A 14,950-nucleotide genomic window follows, 5' to 3' on the forward strand; every position below is an offset into this window, starting at 1 on the left:
AAAGGGGGGATCCAAGAAGAGTGGGGGTCCAAAAATGGACAAGCTGGGTAAAAATGGCTGTGACCTAGGAGGACTGAAGGTCATGAAAGGGGGTGCTCAGGAACAGCAGGAGAGAAGTGAAACAGCCAGAAGTCCAAGTGGGGGCTCAGAAATCAGCTCTGATTAAACCCATACATATTAAAATGGAGTGGCTGGGGATGCCTGGGTGGCTCAGTCCAGTGAAACATGCGACTTTGGCTCAGGTCATGATGTAAGTTGGTGAGATGGAGCCCCGAGCCCCACATTGGGCTGTGCTGACAGCTCAGAGCCTGGGACCTGTTTCAGATTCTGTCTCCCGGAGCTCTCTCTGCCCCTCTGCTTGTGTTCTCTCTCTCTCTCTCTCTCAAAAACAAGTAAACGTTAAAAAAAAAAAAAGAGGGGGGAGGGGCTGGGTTGGAAGGAACATGGGGATACTGGGGTTAAGGTAGGAAGCATGGGTTTGGTTAGCAAGGAAGGAAGTTAAGGTGGGACAGCTGTGATAAAGAGCTGGGCGATGGGGAGGGAGCCTGGGGGGCAGTGAAGAAAGGGAGTGTGAGGGGTTGGAGGAGGGATGACCTAAGAAGGAGACTGACCTGAAGCTTCCTCTAAGAACTGGGGGGGGGGGGGGGGGGGGGGGGGGGGGGGGAGTAGTCTGGGCCTAGAATAGGAAAGGGGTATGAGTGGTTCCACCTCAAGTGTGAGGTGAAGTGAGACACTATGGGGGCTCCAGTTAGCTGAGCCCAGTGAAGAAATCCAAGACCAGCCACAACTACAGGGACAGCTGATACATAGTCATCTTTTCAGACAGTCCAGCAGATCTGTGGTCTCCACGATGATTGCTCCTCTCATGTTAGGGTGCATGCAATCTGACCAAAACAGAGGTGTATACAGGGAGAAAAAAAAAAAAATAATGGAAGAACAAGTTTCTCAGGGAGGGTGGGAAAGGTGATGGTGTCTCAGTAAGCGTAAGAGAGTACCTATAAGGAAAGGAATAAAATGGCAAAGAGACCGCTATTGTTACCAATATGGGGAAAGCTAGTAAAAAAATAAATAAATAAAACAAAAAAACTGGGGGAGGTAAACCCATTTCTCCAAATCTCTCAGTTTTATTAATCAGGTCTAAATCAAGACCATTAAAATACTTATTTAAAAATAACTTTATTCCATAATCTTTTTTAAAAAATCCACATTATAACCTCAGAATAATTTCTCTTACCCATTCCCCCCCCCCACACACACACACCAAATATTAAAATGCAAATAACGCAGAGGGATCTGCTAATTTTTCTTTGCAGCAGTTCCTGGTCAGTCCCATGGCGGGAACTACCAGTTGGCACTTACTGCATCATGATAGACTTTACCCGGCAGGAATGATTTTCCAGGTGTTGGTGCGTGGGTTCTGGAGTTTTCCATCACGGGCTTTCTGCAGTAATAGGGCCTGCGTGTACTTGTGAGAATTAGGACTAATATCAAAGCCACAGGATTGCCAGAGCCCTTCCCCAGTGTCCCCTGCTGAAACGTCAGTTGTGATAGCCCTTCAGTATTTATCTTCCTGCTTCTGATAAGGAGATCTTGGGAGTTCACAATGCATTCAGTTAAGGTTGTGTAACAGCGCAATGTAACAACTTGGACTTTGCCACACAGATTTTGTAACCACTGTTAACATGCTTGTAATTTGGGGGGTGGGGGTCGACTTAAAATAAAAGCAAGCCCTAATTCTGTAAAAATCCTTAAAGCTTGAAGAACCCCAGTACCTGCGCTCTTAATTGACCCAGCTATATTAATGTGCACATAGGGCTCAGATATAAGTGACAGAAGTCATGGGTCAGCTAATCTAGGCTGTATAGTGTTTGAAGCCCCCTATTGATAGTGGAACAACCCCTCCCCGAAGATTTTCGATCATCAAGTGCGTGTGCAAGAGAAGAGGGAAGTTCTGGAAAGCATCTCAGTGATCTTACAAATCATTCTCTGTGTTCCTACCTAAGGATTTTTTTTTTCCTGTTTCTTTTCTTATTCTCTTTTTAAACATGGTTGCCTCTGCAGAGTCGGCTCCTCAGGAATTTAATTATGGAAGATTCTAAAGGGAGACAAGCTCAGTGTTCAGTGACGTTAGCGGCAACTCAACTCAAGTCTCCTGTTCTGAAACAATGCTAACTCAGGCTGGCCAGAGTGGTTTAGTACTGAAATAGAATGCAGCAAAAGACCCAGCACACAAGAACTGTTAGCGGGTCACAGCTATTCCTGAGGGGTAGAAATTGCAGCCAGCTCCTGTGATTGCCAGGGTTCTGAGCTGGGAACAGGGCTCACTTCTAGTGATTTTGCTCAGTTCAGTCTTTTCATCCAAGAAAGTAGACCTGTCCCAACCACACCTCCAGGGTAATCCTGCAGATAACCAGCTTCTTGTCTCACAGGAGTCCCAGTCCCTATTGCTGGAGAAAGGAAGTTCTCCATTAAGCCCCACATCTTGCCCATTAGGCAGGATATGAACAGTAAAGAGTGCAAACTCAAGTCATCAGATTTTCAGGTTTAGCACACATCTTTTGCACCCTTAGTAGGTCCCTGACGTTTAAGAGATTTGGATGAAATCAGAGAAACAAAAATCTCTGAACTGTCCAGGGATCTGGAAACAGCAGCTTAAACTCATCATATGTTATTTTCAGTCCAAACTTCGCATTACTGATCAACGTAGCCTCGTAATCTACTTCTTTAGGAAGTGGGAAGGAAACAAGTTTTCTCATTCCCATTTCCAAGATCTAGAAACTGAGGCCGGATGAACTTGTGTGCCCAAGGAGTACTTCTCACCAGATACTCCCCTGCAAAACATTTCTCCTGCCTTCTTTCAAAGCCACAGGAGAAAGGAAGAATGGGAAATTCTGAAAACCAATAGGGTGTCACCTAAGAGGCTTTTGTATAAATATGAAGCTCTGCAAAATGAGAGGTTCTAGTGAAAGGCACTTCCTCTTATGGGCCCCTACCTCTTTTGAAAAGAACTATACCTCCAGGGAAGCAAATACCATCAGGAGAGCTCTCATCTGAAACCATTCAACAAAGAACGGGAGGCCAAGGTGGCAGCTTGTAATTTACAGTTGACCTTGTTTCTTCCACCAGGGAGGGCAAAAGAGAAGATAACCAACATCTACTGAACACCTCCTGGGCACTTTCACACCTACAAGTACCTCATTTAGGACCCACCGCACCCTGTACGGCCGGTATGATTCCACCTATTTTGTAGATGAGGAAAACTGAGGTCCCGGGGAGAGGTAAAGCAACGTGCCCGAGCCCATGAAACAAGAAACAGGGCCCAGATTCAAGCGTCCAAAACCTGAGCCAAACTGCCTCCCTCTGACTTGCATCGGCAACTGACCTCTCCTCACTTTTTCCAGGGAGGTGACGTCCACCTGGATCTCCAGCTTACCTGGGCCATGACCCCACATTATTCCCTTGTGTGTTGGGGCAAGCTGATCACTGACCTTTCATGGTGCACTGAGAGCCCTGAGCACAGAGCTCAAGTGCCTCCCCCCAGATCAGCATCAGTCAAGCTGGATAAAGCCAGAAGTCACAGTGAAAAGGGGCACCTCAGATGCCGAACGCACCTTTCCCCCCCATACTGCCCGTTCCTGATACTTTTTAACGTCAATGAGAAAACTTACAGCAAGTCAACCGATTTAGGGAAAAAAAGGGAGGGGGGCAGGAAATATACGTGTGTGTGTTTTTTTTTTTTTTTTGCTGAGAGTCCCAAACCATTTTAAGTCCTCAGGCAGGGGTGCGAGTCAAGTCAAAGCTTTCAAGACAGGATAACGAAGGACAGTTCTCTTCTTCAAACTGGCCTATCTTCTTGAACGATGTCACTCTGCTCCTCGCTGCTGTCATCTGTACAGGACGGAAAAGCCAATCTGAGTCTGAGTGAGGTCGACAAGAGGGGACTCCATTTCCACCGTCAGGTTTCAGTCATTGCAATTTCTAGTCCTTTACTGGAGAGCCTCAGAACTGGATTTCATGGGGGAGCAGGTGGGGCAGGGTATGTGTTCCCCTTTTTCTCCTGTTCTTTTCTTTTTTTAAATGCTTTTATTTATGTATTTAGAGAAGAGAGGAGGGGCAGAGAGAGAGGAGAGAAAGAATCCTGAGGAGGGGCAGAGAGAGGAGAGAGAGAATCTCTCTTGATGTGGGGCTTGATCTCATGAACCGTGAGATCATGACCTGAGTCAACATCAAGAGTCAGACGCTCAACCAACTGAGCCACCCAGGCGCCCTCTCCCATTCTTTTCACTGTCTACCCTGCATAAACTTGGGTATGCTGTCTAACCTGCATAAACTTGTTCTCTTCACCCGGAATACTCTCTCCTTTCTGCTTATTCAAACACTGCCCTGAAAGACGTGCCTCATATCCTACTTGTGCCATTAAGCTCTTCCTAACTAATGTGCCCCTCAAGGCACTCGACTCTCTCTGAGGTCCTGTTATTTTTAAACCCATCATCCATCTGGCAAAATTAACCCAATTCCTCCTCTGCTACTCTCTCAAAATGATGGTTAAATCTTGCTTCCATTTTGGGGTGCCTGGGGTGGCTCAGTCAGTTAAGCAACTGACTCTCGATTGGGGCTCAGGTCATGATCTCACAGTTCGTAAGATCGAGCCCTGCGTCGGACTCTGTGCTGACAGCTCAGAGCCTGCTTGGGATTCTCTCTCCCTCTCTCTCTGCCTTTCCCCCAATTGTGCTTGCTCTCTTTCTCTCTCTCAGAATAAATCAATGTTAAAAAAAAAAAAAAATCTTGCTTCCATTTTAAATCTTCCCCAGCTTTCACTCTGTGCACCCTAACTGGTCTTGCAAAGCTCCCAGCTTACAGTTATCATCGGTCCTTTGTATTCCTCTAAACAGGGCCGATATCGCACCTTCCCCAGAGTAGGTCTTTGATAAATGTTTGGCAGTTTAATTGTGGTGTCAGGAGTTGATAGCAGATGCTAGATTAAACTTTAACTGTCTTCCCCACCCTTGGAAAAACCCACACTCAAAGATTCTTACTGGGAATCTCACTGCAACCTAGCAGGGTGGTTTTAAGGAAAAAGAGCTTACCTTGCAGAGCCTGGAGTCCATTCCCCATCCAGTCTACGTTCCCATTCACCAGTGCGGTCACTCTATGGATGTGGCCATGCTTATGTATTTCTTTTGGCGACTCCTCCCTCTCATCTGCTTCCTCCTCCTCTTCTTCCTCCTCTTCGGCCACATCTTCCTCCTCTACTTCCTCTTCTTCTGAATCCACCAAAACCATGACATCACCCATGTCTTGCCCCCTAATTTCCAAAGGGGGAGAAATAATCAAGAAGATACCTTTTTCCAATATCAGCCCTTACCGAATACAAAACACTAGATTTATCGCAACCTCTTTTGTAATGTGGAAAAATCTTTGTGCGTTCCACACACGAATCTCTCAAAGCGATGCTGCCATAGATTCCTACAGACAATCACGTGTTCCTGGGTGGGTTTTATTATCTCCCCCTGCTCCTTGGGTAGGTGACTCTTTGTCCCAGGAACTTACCATCCGAGTACCTGTCACAGCACATACACGAATGCTACTACGTTCCTTTCCTGAAGTGCCCTTTATTTCTGCTCTACTTCCTGAAATTTCTCCTCCTACTCGTTATTCAAGGCCCAGGTAAAGTCCTCTTCCTCCCTGAAAGCCCTGAACCACGACTGCACTTGGGAATGCCCAGCGGTTTGGCATTTAATTGTTGTCTGATTCATTACTGGCTCTGCCTACCCGGCTGGAGTGTACGTTTCTCATTCGTGCCATGGGCCAGTCACAGTGCTGGGAGCATTACATTGTCATCTGATCTTTTCAGTCTCCCTCTGGGAAACAGATGAGGAGACAGAGGCTCAGAGAGGGTCAAGGATTTTCCACGAGCACAGGGCTTGAGAACGGCAGAGTTGCAATTTGAACCCAGGCCCACTAATTCCAAAGCGTTTTGCCGCTATGCCTTGCTGTCTCCTCCTATGAGAAAATAAGCCCAGGGAATCAAAGTGAGTCTTTCACAGCCCTCAAATATAGGGCAGTAAAGGTGACGTTTCCCCAGGAAAGATCACCCCAGAACAGTAATACCACCGGTTGAGAGGAACAAAGAGAAGAGTTCTTTGCTCCCACCCAGACTCTCCTTAGGAAATGAAATACCCAAGTTCCATTTAGTTGCTTTGTCCCGAATGAGGTTTCCTTTTGGGAGGGGCTTCTGGGCAAGCTCAGACCAGTCTCCCAAAACATGCTGTAAGACCAGGACTTAGGCTTCCTTTTAGCTCTTTTTAGAAAATGACATGAAATAAATGCACAAACGGCCAGGCTTCATGCATACACACACCGTCTTTACGCTTCAGTAACAGCCCAGCAATGTGCCCCACCCTGAGACCGGGCCTTGTAAAACGAGCATAGACTTTGGAATCAGTCAGGCCGGGATCTGAATGCAGGCGCAGCCCTCCGTTTCCTGGACGAGCTTGCAGACATTACTTCACCGAGGGTCCATCTCCTTATCTGGACGATGGAGATGCCACCACCATCCAGAAGAGTTTACGACAGAGTTTATAATCACGCCTAATGAAGCCCCTCACCCAGTGTCCGGCACATGGCGGGTCCTCAACCGTGGCTGCTATTATTGCTCTTACGAGAGAAAAAAACTGCAGTGAAGACAGATCACAGAAATGGCTTTTTGACTCAATGCTAGGAACACTCACCTGAAAGTGTTTCCTACTGAAGGGAGAAAGGAAAAAAATTAATATCCAATAACATCTACTTCGGCCTCAAAAACATTTTTTTTTAATATTTGTATAATCTTTTTTTTAATATGAAATGTATTGTCAAATTGGTTTCCATACAACACCCAGTGCTCATCCCAACAGGTGTCCTTCTCAATACCCATCACCCACCCTCCCCTCCCTCCCACCCCCATCAACCCTCAGTTTGTTCTCAGTTTTTAAGAGTCTCTTATGCTTTGGCTCTCTCCCTCTCTAACTTTTTTTTCCTTCCCCTCCCCCATGGTCTTCTGTTAAGTTTCTCAGGATCCGCATAAGATTGAAAACATATGGTATCTGTCTTTCAAAAAATGTTTTTAATCTAACATTTACAAAAGGACAGAGAAATGAGAAGACTGACCCAACATGAGAGGTGACGGGGTATTCAGGAATGGTACTTAGGATATTCATTATTGCACATCATCTGGACCCAAGGAAGAAGCCTATAGAATGGGACCTCAGGTGGCAGCACAGTTAGGGCCTCCTTCCCCCACCCACACCCTTTTTTTTTTTTTAAGTTTCTTTATTTTGAGAGAAAGAGAAAGAGAGAGAGAGAGAGAGAGAGAGAGGATGCATGCATGTAAGCAGGAGAGTGGGAAGAGAAGGAGGGAGAGAGAGAATCCCAGGTAGGCTTCACGCTGTCAGGGCAGAGCTGTTCCTGGCAAGCCATGAGATCGTGACCTGAGCAGATGCCAAGAGTCAGATGTTTAACCAACTGAGCCACCCAGGTGACCCCCACCCACACCCTTTCGAGAAGCCTAAAAGGTAAGCAAAAGGACCCAAGAAATCCTTACCTTTCCAGCAGAACACAGGGCTGTAATACAACATAAGCCCTGAGATAATGGCCAGTCCCAGCAGAAGGAGGCTCACGATGGTGCCCACAATCCCACCAATATTCCAAGGTTCTACAAAGACAAATCACACTGTTGACTCTTCCACTGGATACACCTGTAGGTAGTGCTCGCTTGGGCAGCATGTATTAAAATTGATACACAGGCAGGTGAAAGAGCGACATCGCCCTTCCTCTGCCTGGGTCCTAGTCTTCCTTTGGTTCCATAAGCTTGGGCAAAGCATGTGACCTCTCCATAAGGCAAGATAAAGATCTCATTTCCTCAATTTGTGGGAATCAAATGAAGCACGTGATACAAAAGAACACTGGAAAGTTGGGGCGCCTGGGTGGCTCAGTCAGTTAGGCGTCCAACTTCAACTCAGGTCATGATCTCGAGTTTCATGAGTTTGAGCCCTGTGTCGGGCTCCATGCTGACAGCTCAGAGCCTGGAGCCTGCTTTGGATTCTGTGTCTCCCTGTCTGTCTGACCCTTACCCACTCGCACTCTTTCTCCCTCAAAAATAAATAAACATTAAAAAAAAAAAAAAAAAAAAAAACACTGGAAAGTTAACATCTCCATCTACCAGACATCAAGACTGTTTACAATGTCACAGAAATTAAGAGTACGAGTTATTAGTGCTGTCATAAACAGTGATGAATGGAACAGAATCAAGAATCTAAGAACAGACCTACACATAAAAGAAAATTTGATTTATGACAGATTAGTGGGTAAAAGAGGAATTATTCAAGAATGGTGCTGGGATAAATGGCTATCCAAATTTGGGTGGTGTTGGGTGGGGGAGAATCTGGACCCTTACCTCACACCATTCACAAAAATCAATTCTAGATGGATTAAAGATTTAACTGTGAAAGGCAAAACATTAAAACTTTTTAGAAGAAAATATAGGATAGCACTTTTGCAGCCATGGGGGAGACAGGATATCTTAAGACATAAAAATTGCTAATGATATAAGACTCATAAAATTAACTACTAAAAGAACGCTCATGAAAGGATAGCATAAAGAAAGAAAAAAAAAAAGACAAACTAAAAGGAGATATTTGTAACATGTAACACTAAGAAGGATTAGTAAGCAGAGTTTCTAAAGAACTTGTACATATCTATAAGAAAGGAGGAAATGTCAAAAGACACACGTGTATTTCGCAGAAGAAACACAAATAGCAAATACACATATGAAATAATGCTCAATCTTCTTAGAAACCAGAGAAAGGCAAATTAGAATAACAGTGAGATTCCACCCCCACACATACTTGATGGGCAAAAATCACAAAGCCTGATAGCGAAAATGTAGAACAACTCAATACTCCTACATACTGCTGTTGTGAATGGAAATCAGTACGACCACTTTGGACAATAATTTGGTATTATCCAATAAAGATACAAATGCACATGCCCTATAACCCTTCATTTGTACTCCTTCTACATATATTCCAGAGAAGTATTTGCCTGGGGACCTGCTGTAAAAGTACAGGAGAAACTGGGTAAAAGATTGTCATAGTAACACTTCTGTTCATCACAACAACAAAAAATCAGAAACAATGCAAATGTCCATCGCAGGAAAATTAGTGACTTAGTTGTGTAATCGTGACACAACAGAAAATCCTACAGCAGTGAGGAGGTATGAAGTATAATTACACATAATTGGCATGAATAAATCCTAGGAACAAAAACGTGGAGTGAAAAAAGCAGGTGTTTCACTTATGTAGTAAAATTTTTCTTGAATAGTGACTACGTTTTTCAGGAGGCCCAGGATGAGACTGGAAAGGAGTCTACAGGTAGTCGCCTGATAAAATACAGCATGCCCACTTAAATTTGGGTTTCAGGTAAAAAACGAATCATGTTTTAGAATAGGCATCTCCCATGCAAAATGTGGGGCACACTTACGCTAAAAAAATTCTTTGTTTTTCTGACATGCAAATTTAAGAGGGCATCCTAGGTTTTTTAGCTTTGTTCTAATTTCCTAAATCTAGCCACACTACCTACAAGTAACTTCGGCATTGTTGGCGCTGCTCTGTATCTTAAGCAGGCTGGTAGTTTCTTGGGCGTTCATTTTGCTCTTAGGCGTCACAACTTACACTTTTTATATTTTTAAAATATATTTTATGATATATATTCTTAGGGATGTAACAGATTATTTTGTTAAGCTTTATTTTATATTTTCTTTACTAATCTCTATGCCAACGTGGGGCTTGAACTCACAACCCCGAGATCAAGAGTCACGTGCTCTTCCAACTGAGCCTGCCACGTGCCTCAACATAAATTACTTTTTTCTCCCCATGCAATGTTGGAAATGTAGGACTGGATAATAATTTTTCCACCTTGTCAAGTCGTAGTCAAGCAGATAGGCCTTCTCCCAGATGGCAGTGACCACCTGGTCATATATGGAAGCACCGAACCGTCCTCGTGCTAGTGGAAGGTCCTCTGAAGCTCTCAACCGTCCTCCTTTGGGGCCACTCACCTTTCACACTCAGCCAGATGTCCACCTCCCGCACCCCCACGGGGTTCTTGGCCTGACAGACGTAGTAGCCCTCATCCAGGACCTGGGAGCAGTTGCGGATGGTGAGTGTGGAGCTCTGGCCATTCTGGGTGATGAGATAGTGGCCGTTGGGCTGGATGACCACCTCGGGCTGGGTGAGGTTCCTCAGCCACAGGATCTTGGCAGGGGGGTAGGCTCCAGACACTTGGCAGGTGAGCGTCACATTGCCCCCCACGAAGCAAGTCTTCATGGGCTCAGAGACAAGGGAGGCACTCCCTGGCGAGCAGAAGGTAAAGAAAGAAGACAAATGTTCAAGGAGACTCAAGCAGTGGCCTGAGATTTTCAGGAATATTATTACCTTCCTAATGAAACACCTACAGGAAGTTCTGTACCACACTTGGTCTCATGTGATAATAAAAGCTAACATTTATTTAGCATCTACTATGGGATAGGCACAGTTACGCTTATTAACCCAATTAGTTCTCACAAAAACCCTGTCCTTTTCCCCTTTTTGCAGATGAGGAAATGGAGGCCCAGAGAAGGTTAAGTAACTTGCTCAAAGTCACACAATGAGTTAAGTGGTACAGCTAGGATTAGGATGAACAAGAGTCCTGGTTTGCTCGAATGAGGGGGTTCCTAGGACACGGGGCTTTCAGAGAGAAAAAGGGAAAAGTCTCGGGCAAACCAGGATGAGTTGGGCAAACCAGCCAAGTTGCCAGGCTTTTGTAGCCCATGCTCCTTATGTCTATGCTATAGGCTTCTATGCGTAATAACCAGATTGCTCATATGAAAAATGGGCATGCAGCCTGCCAAGAGTGTTTGAGGGGACAGTAAAGCAGCTGTCATTTCCTATCGCCGCGGTTAACAAATTGCTACAAACTGCGTGGTTTAAAACACCACAAATTGATTCTTTTATAGTTCTGGAGGCCAGAAGTTGTAAATGATCTTATGGGGTTCAAATCAAGCCGTTGGCTGAGCACATTCCTTCTGGAGGCTCTGGGGGCCAAATCCACGTCCTTTTCAGCTTTTTGAAGCCATCTGCATTCCGTGGCTCATGGCCCCTCCTTGACCCGCTCTTACACCTGTCGTCACATCTCCTGCTGCTGACTCTGACCCTCCTGTCTCCTTTTCAGAAGGTCCGTGTCATCACAACGGCCCCACCCCGATAATCCAGGATGATCTCCCCATCCCAAGATCTTAAATCACAGCTTCAAAGTCTCTCTTGCCACGTAAGGTAACAGTCACAGGGATGAGGACACGGACATCTTGGGGGAGCATCAGTCTATCACAGGTGTGTCGTAGACAACTCAGAATGCAGCGTCCCTGTGGCCTCAGGGTCTGACTTGAGTGGGCCATGGGGAACTCTAAGGTGCACCCTAGCAATCCGTTTCTTTCCTTTTGTAAAATTTTTTTGAGACAGAGAGACAGTGTGAGCAGGGGAGGCAGAGAGAGAGGGAGACACAGAATCCAAAGCGGGCTCCAGGCTCTGAGCCGTCAGCACAGAGCCCGACGCGGGGCTCAAACCCACGAATCGCGAGATCATGACCTGAGCCGAAGTCTTAACTGGTTGAGCCACCCAGGTGCCCCCGATCCATTTATTTTCTTTGCAGCAGAAAGCCTTTCCCAAAATGCACACTATCCTGGAAAGGGTGGCAAATTCATCTTGGGTGATATATTAAGCCCTTATTTTCAGCAGCTGAAGGGCACAGACTGGCACACTGGGTTCCTGCCTGGGAGAGTGAAACCACACGCTTCCCACAGGCGGTTGTCCCAAGAGAGAACCTAGGGTTTCAGTGTTGGCGCCCTGGAGAGACAGAAGGGGCAATGTACACGGGGGACAGGGTGGGGGTATAGAGCAGCCCAAAGGCTCTCCCTCTAAATTAGGTCAGCAAAAGAGACCCAAACGTAGGTTTCCTCAGGAAACTCAGGTGTTCCACCCCCTTCTGGATCAATTGTCAGGTTCCTGCCATGTTGCCAAATTGTGCCTTCCCCTTCTCTGTGGTTAACTCCTGTGTCCTTTGGGGTCACAAAGCCAGCAGCAGTGACATGCCTCATCTGTATGTTGCAATTCAGGGGTCCCCAAACCTAAGTTTGAGACACAGCCTCCTCATCCTGCATAAAAAGCAAAGCAAACAGTCCCCCTAGTGCCCCCTTCCCCAGCAAACAGAGGTCATGTACGTAAATCCGCTTCTGCCAAACAGCATTTGCCCCTCAAAAAGCTGAGTCACCCAAACAGTGAGTGTGGCACCTATAAATTCAGAGTTTCTTTCACCTAAGAGGATGCTGTGTGCAGGGGTGGGGTCAGGGGTGGGGGTGAGGGGATGCAGGGCCCTCAGAGATCTGCAAGAGATGGAATAGACACCAGGGCCTTCACATAATGGGCTGGTTAGTGCTTCAGCTTATCACGATTTGAGTGGATTTCTTCCGTGTAGGGGCCTACAAGCAATTTAAAGAGATGTGGGCAGCAGGAATCCCCAAAAGTATCACTTTTCATCATTTGGGGAGCTATGCTGTTCTGTACCCAAAAGGTGAGCATTAACATTACTTTTCAATGACTTACTAGTCCTCCCGAGGGCAATGATCCAGAGACTTCTCCCCCAAGGGCATTGCTATTCAAAGTATGTTCTCAGGACCAGCAGCAACAGCACTTCCTAGGATCTGGTTAGAAATGCAGAGTATTGGGCCCACCCCAAGCCCAGAGAGACAGAATTTGCCTTTTAACCAGACCCGCAGGTGACCTGTATGGACATCAAGGCTGAGAAGCTCTGGGCTCAAATGACCAAGAGGAAAGAGGGGAGAATTGGACAATGTCAGTCAGTCAGGAAGGTTCTAGGCCCTTGTGCCTGCTTCCCTATGCTCCTGGAATTGGGAAAAGGGTCCACCCAGTTCTCTTCTCCAGACACATTTCTTAATCCTGAGCACATATTTAGACTCAAATTACTGGCCAGGACTCAGGGGCCACAAGAATGATGAGTCAGACAAGATCTGCAGGAAAAATACGAAGGGGTGGGGGAAAAACAACACCAAACCTGTCAGCTGCCTCTGCCATTTTCACCCTGTCTCAGGGTCAGTCCATAATTTAGCCACTTCCTGGGAGTTGCCATCCACGGCACACTTTGGGCGTCTTCATTACCCGCCACTCGGAACGCGTGCCCTCCTTCCGGCTGCAGGAATCGGGTCAAGCCCATTGCTTCTGCTTCATCATCCATAACGGGGAGTGCAGTGGATTGAATAGCGTCCGCCCAAAATTCACGTGGGACCCCAGAACGTGACCTTATTTGGAAACAGGATCTTTGCAGATGTAACTAGTTCAGGATCTCAAGATGTAATCATCCTGGATTCAGGGTGGGCCCTAAGCCCACCAGCAGGTGTCTTACAAGAGGAGTGGATCCAGAGAGACACGGACACAGAGAAGACATGAAGACAGAAGGCAGAGACTGGAGGAACGTAGCCACAAGCCAAGGAATGCCTGGCAGCACTAGAAGCCGGGAGAGGCAGGGAACGACTCTCCCCTGGAGCCTTCGACGGGAACACCACACACCAACACCCCAATTTCAAACTTCCAGCCTCCAGAGCTAGGAGAGAATACATTTCTGTTTTATTTATTTATTTTTCGTTTTTCTTAACGTTTATTTATTTTTGAGACAGAGAGAGACAGAGCACAAAAAGGTGAGGGGCAGAGAGAGAGGGGGACACAGAATCGGAAGCAGGCTCCAGGCTCTGAGCTGTCAGCACAGAGCCCGACGCGGGGCTCGAACTCACAAACTGCGAGATCAGGACCTGAGGCGAAGTCGGACGCTCAACCGACTGAACCACCCAGGCGCCCCAATATCTGTTGCTTTAAAACACCAAGTTTGTGGGGCACCTGGGTGGCTCAGTCGGTTAGGTGTCCAACTTCAGCTTAGGTCACGATCTTGTGGTCCGTGAGTTCGAGTCCCGCGTCGGGCTCTGGGCTGATGGCTCAGAGCCTGGAGCCTGCTTCCGATTCTGTGTCTCCCTCTCTCTCTGCCCCTCCCCCGTTCATGCTCTGTCTCTCCCTGTCTCAAAAATAAATAAACGTTAAAAAAAAAATTAAAAAAAAAACAAAACACCAAGTTTGAGGTGCTTTGTTATGGCAGCCCCAGGAAATGAATGTATGAGGATAACATGAACACCTAGCTCCCAGGGTGATCGTGAGCACTAAGCAAGGTACTGTGTGGAAAACACCCAGCACAGCACCTTGTACACGGTTTGCGCTCAACAAATATCGAGGTCACTACTGCGATATTGCCAGTTCCCTACTTCACGTTTCTATGACTTATCTTTCCGAGGAAATTTTAAGTCCTTTGAAGGTTAAGGACTCGGTACTCCCACAGTACCTGACACCATACTGAGTATGTAACTCTTCCCCGAAAGGACTGCTGGGTTAAGTGAGGAAGGGGTTCCTGAGGGAGGCAAGGGTTCTGGAGTCAGATCAGCCTGGGCCAGGTGCCAGCTCAGTCACTTACGAGCTGGGTGATCGTGGGCAAGTTAGTTCACACGATGTCCCCTCTGCAACTTACAAACTGTCGTGTCTAATCTGCGGGCTACTGTGAGGGTTCAAACGTCGTGTCAGCAATTTGGAAACGGGAAAAGAACTTCTGAGCCCAGAAACCTAAAAGTACAGGACTGACACGGGTAGGTGACCCCTTCACAATCAGAAACTGCTGATAACTAGCAGAAATGAAGCACAAATGCAGTTTAGGAGCCAAGTAGGACAGAAAAATATCCATGGCATGCAATGACAGTTCTCTGAAATTAACTGACTAGGTGAATATAAAATACTCTTAGGGAATAATAAGAAAAGATGAACCCAGTAGA

General features: G+C 46.4%; 1 protein-coding gene across 2 annotated transcripts in view; it reads right to left on the reverse strand.

Moving 5' to 3' along the window:
* Positions 1–3,504: 3,504 nt before the first annotated feature.
* Positions 3,505–14,950, reverse strand: part of VSIG10 (V-set and immunoglobulin domain containing 10) — a 33,736-nt gene continuing 22,290 nt past the window's right edge. The window contains exons 5-9 of one of the 2 annotated variants that reach the window (XM_019467322.2): positions 10,094–10,387; positions 7,583–7,693; positions 6,732–6,747; positions 5,088–5,305; positions 3,505–3,888 (exon numbers count right to left, since the gene is read on the reverse strand). In XM_019467322.2, the coding sequence (XP_019322867.2) occupies positions 3,836–3,888; positions 5,088–5,305; positions 6,732–6,747; positions 7,583–7,693; positions 10,094–10,387 (692 nt within the window). In that variant the 3' untranslated portion in view covers positions 3,505–3,835. The remainder of the gene's footprint in view (positions 3,889–5,087; positions 5,306–6,731; positions 6,748–7,582; positions 7,694–10,093; positions 10,388–14,950) is intronic. The other variant, XM_019467324.2, reaches the window with a different exon arrangement.

The sequence above is a fragment of the Panthera pardus genome, unplaced genomic scaffold, assembly GCF_024362965.1.
Source record: "Panthera pardus isolate Hobbes unplaced genomic scaffold, ASM2436296v1 HiC_scaffold_15, whole genome shotgun sequence".
Lineage (NCBI taxonomy): Eukaryota > Metazoa > Chordata > Mammalia > Carnivora > Felidae > Panthera > Panthera pardus.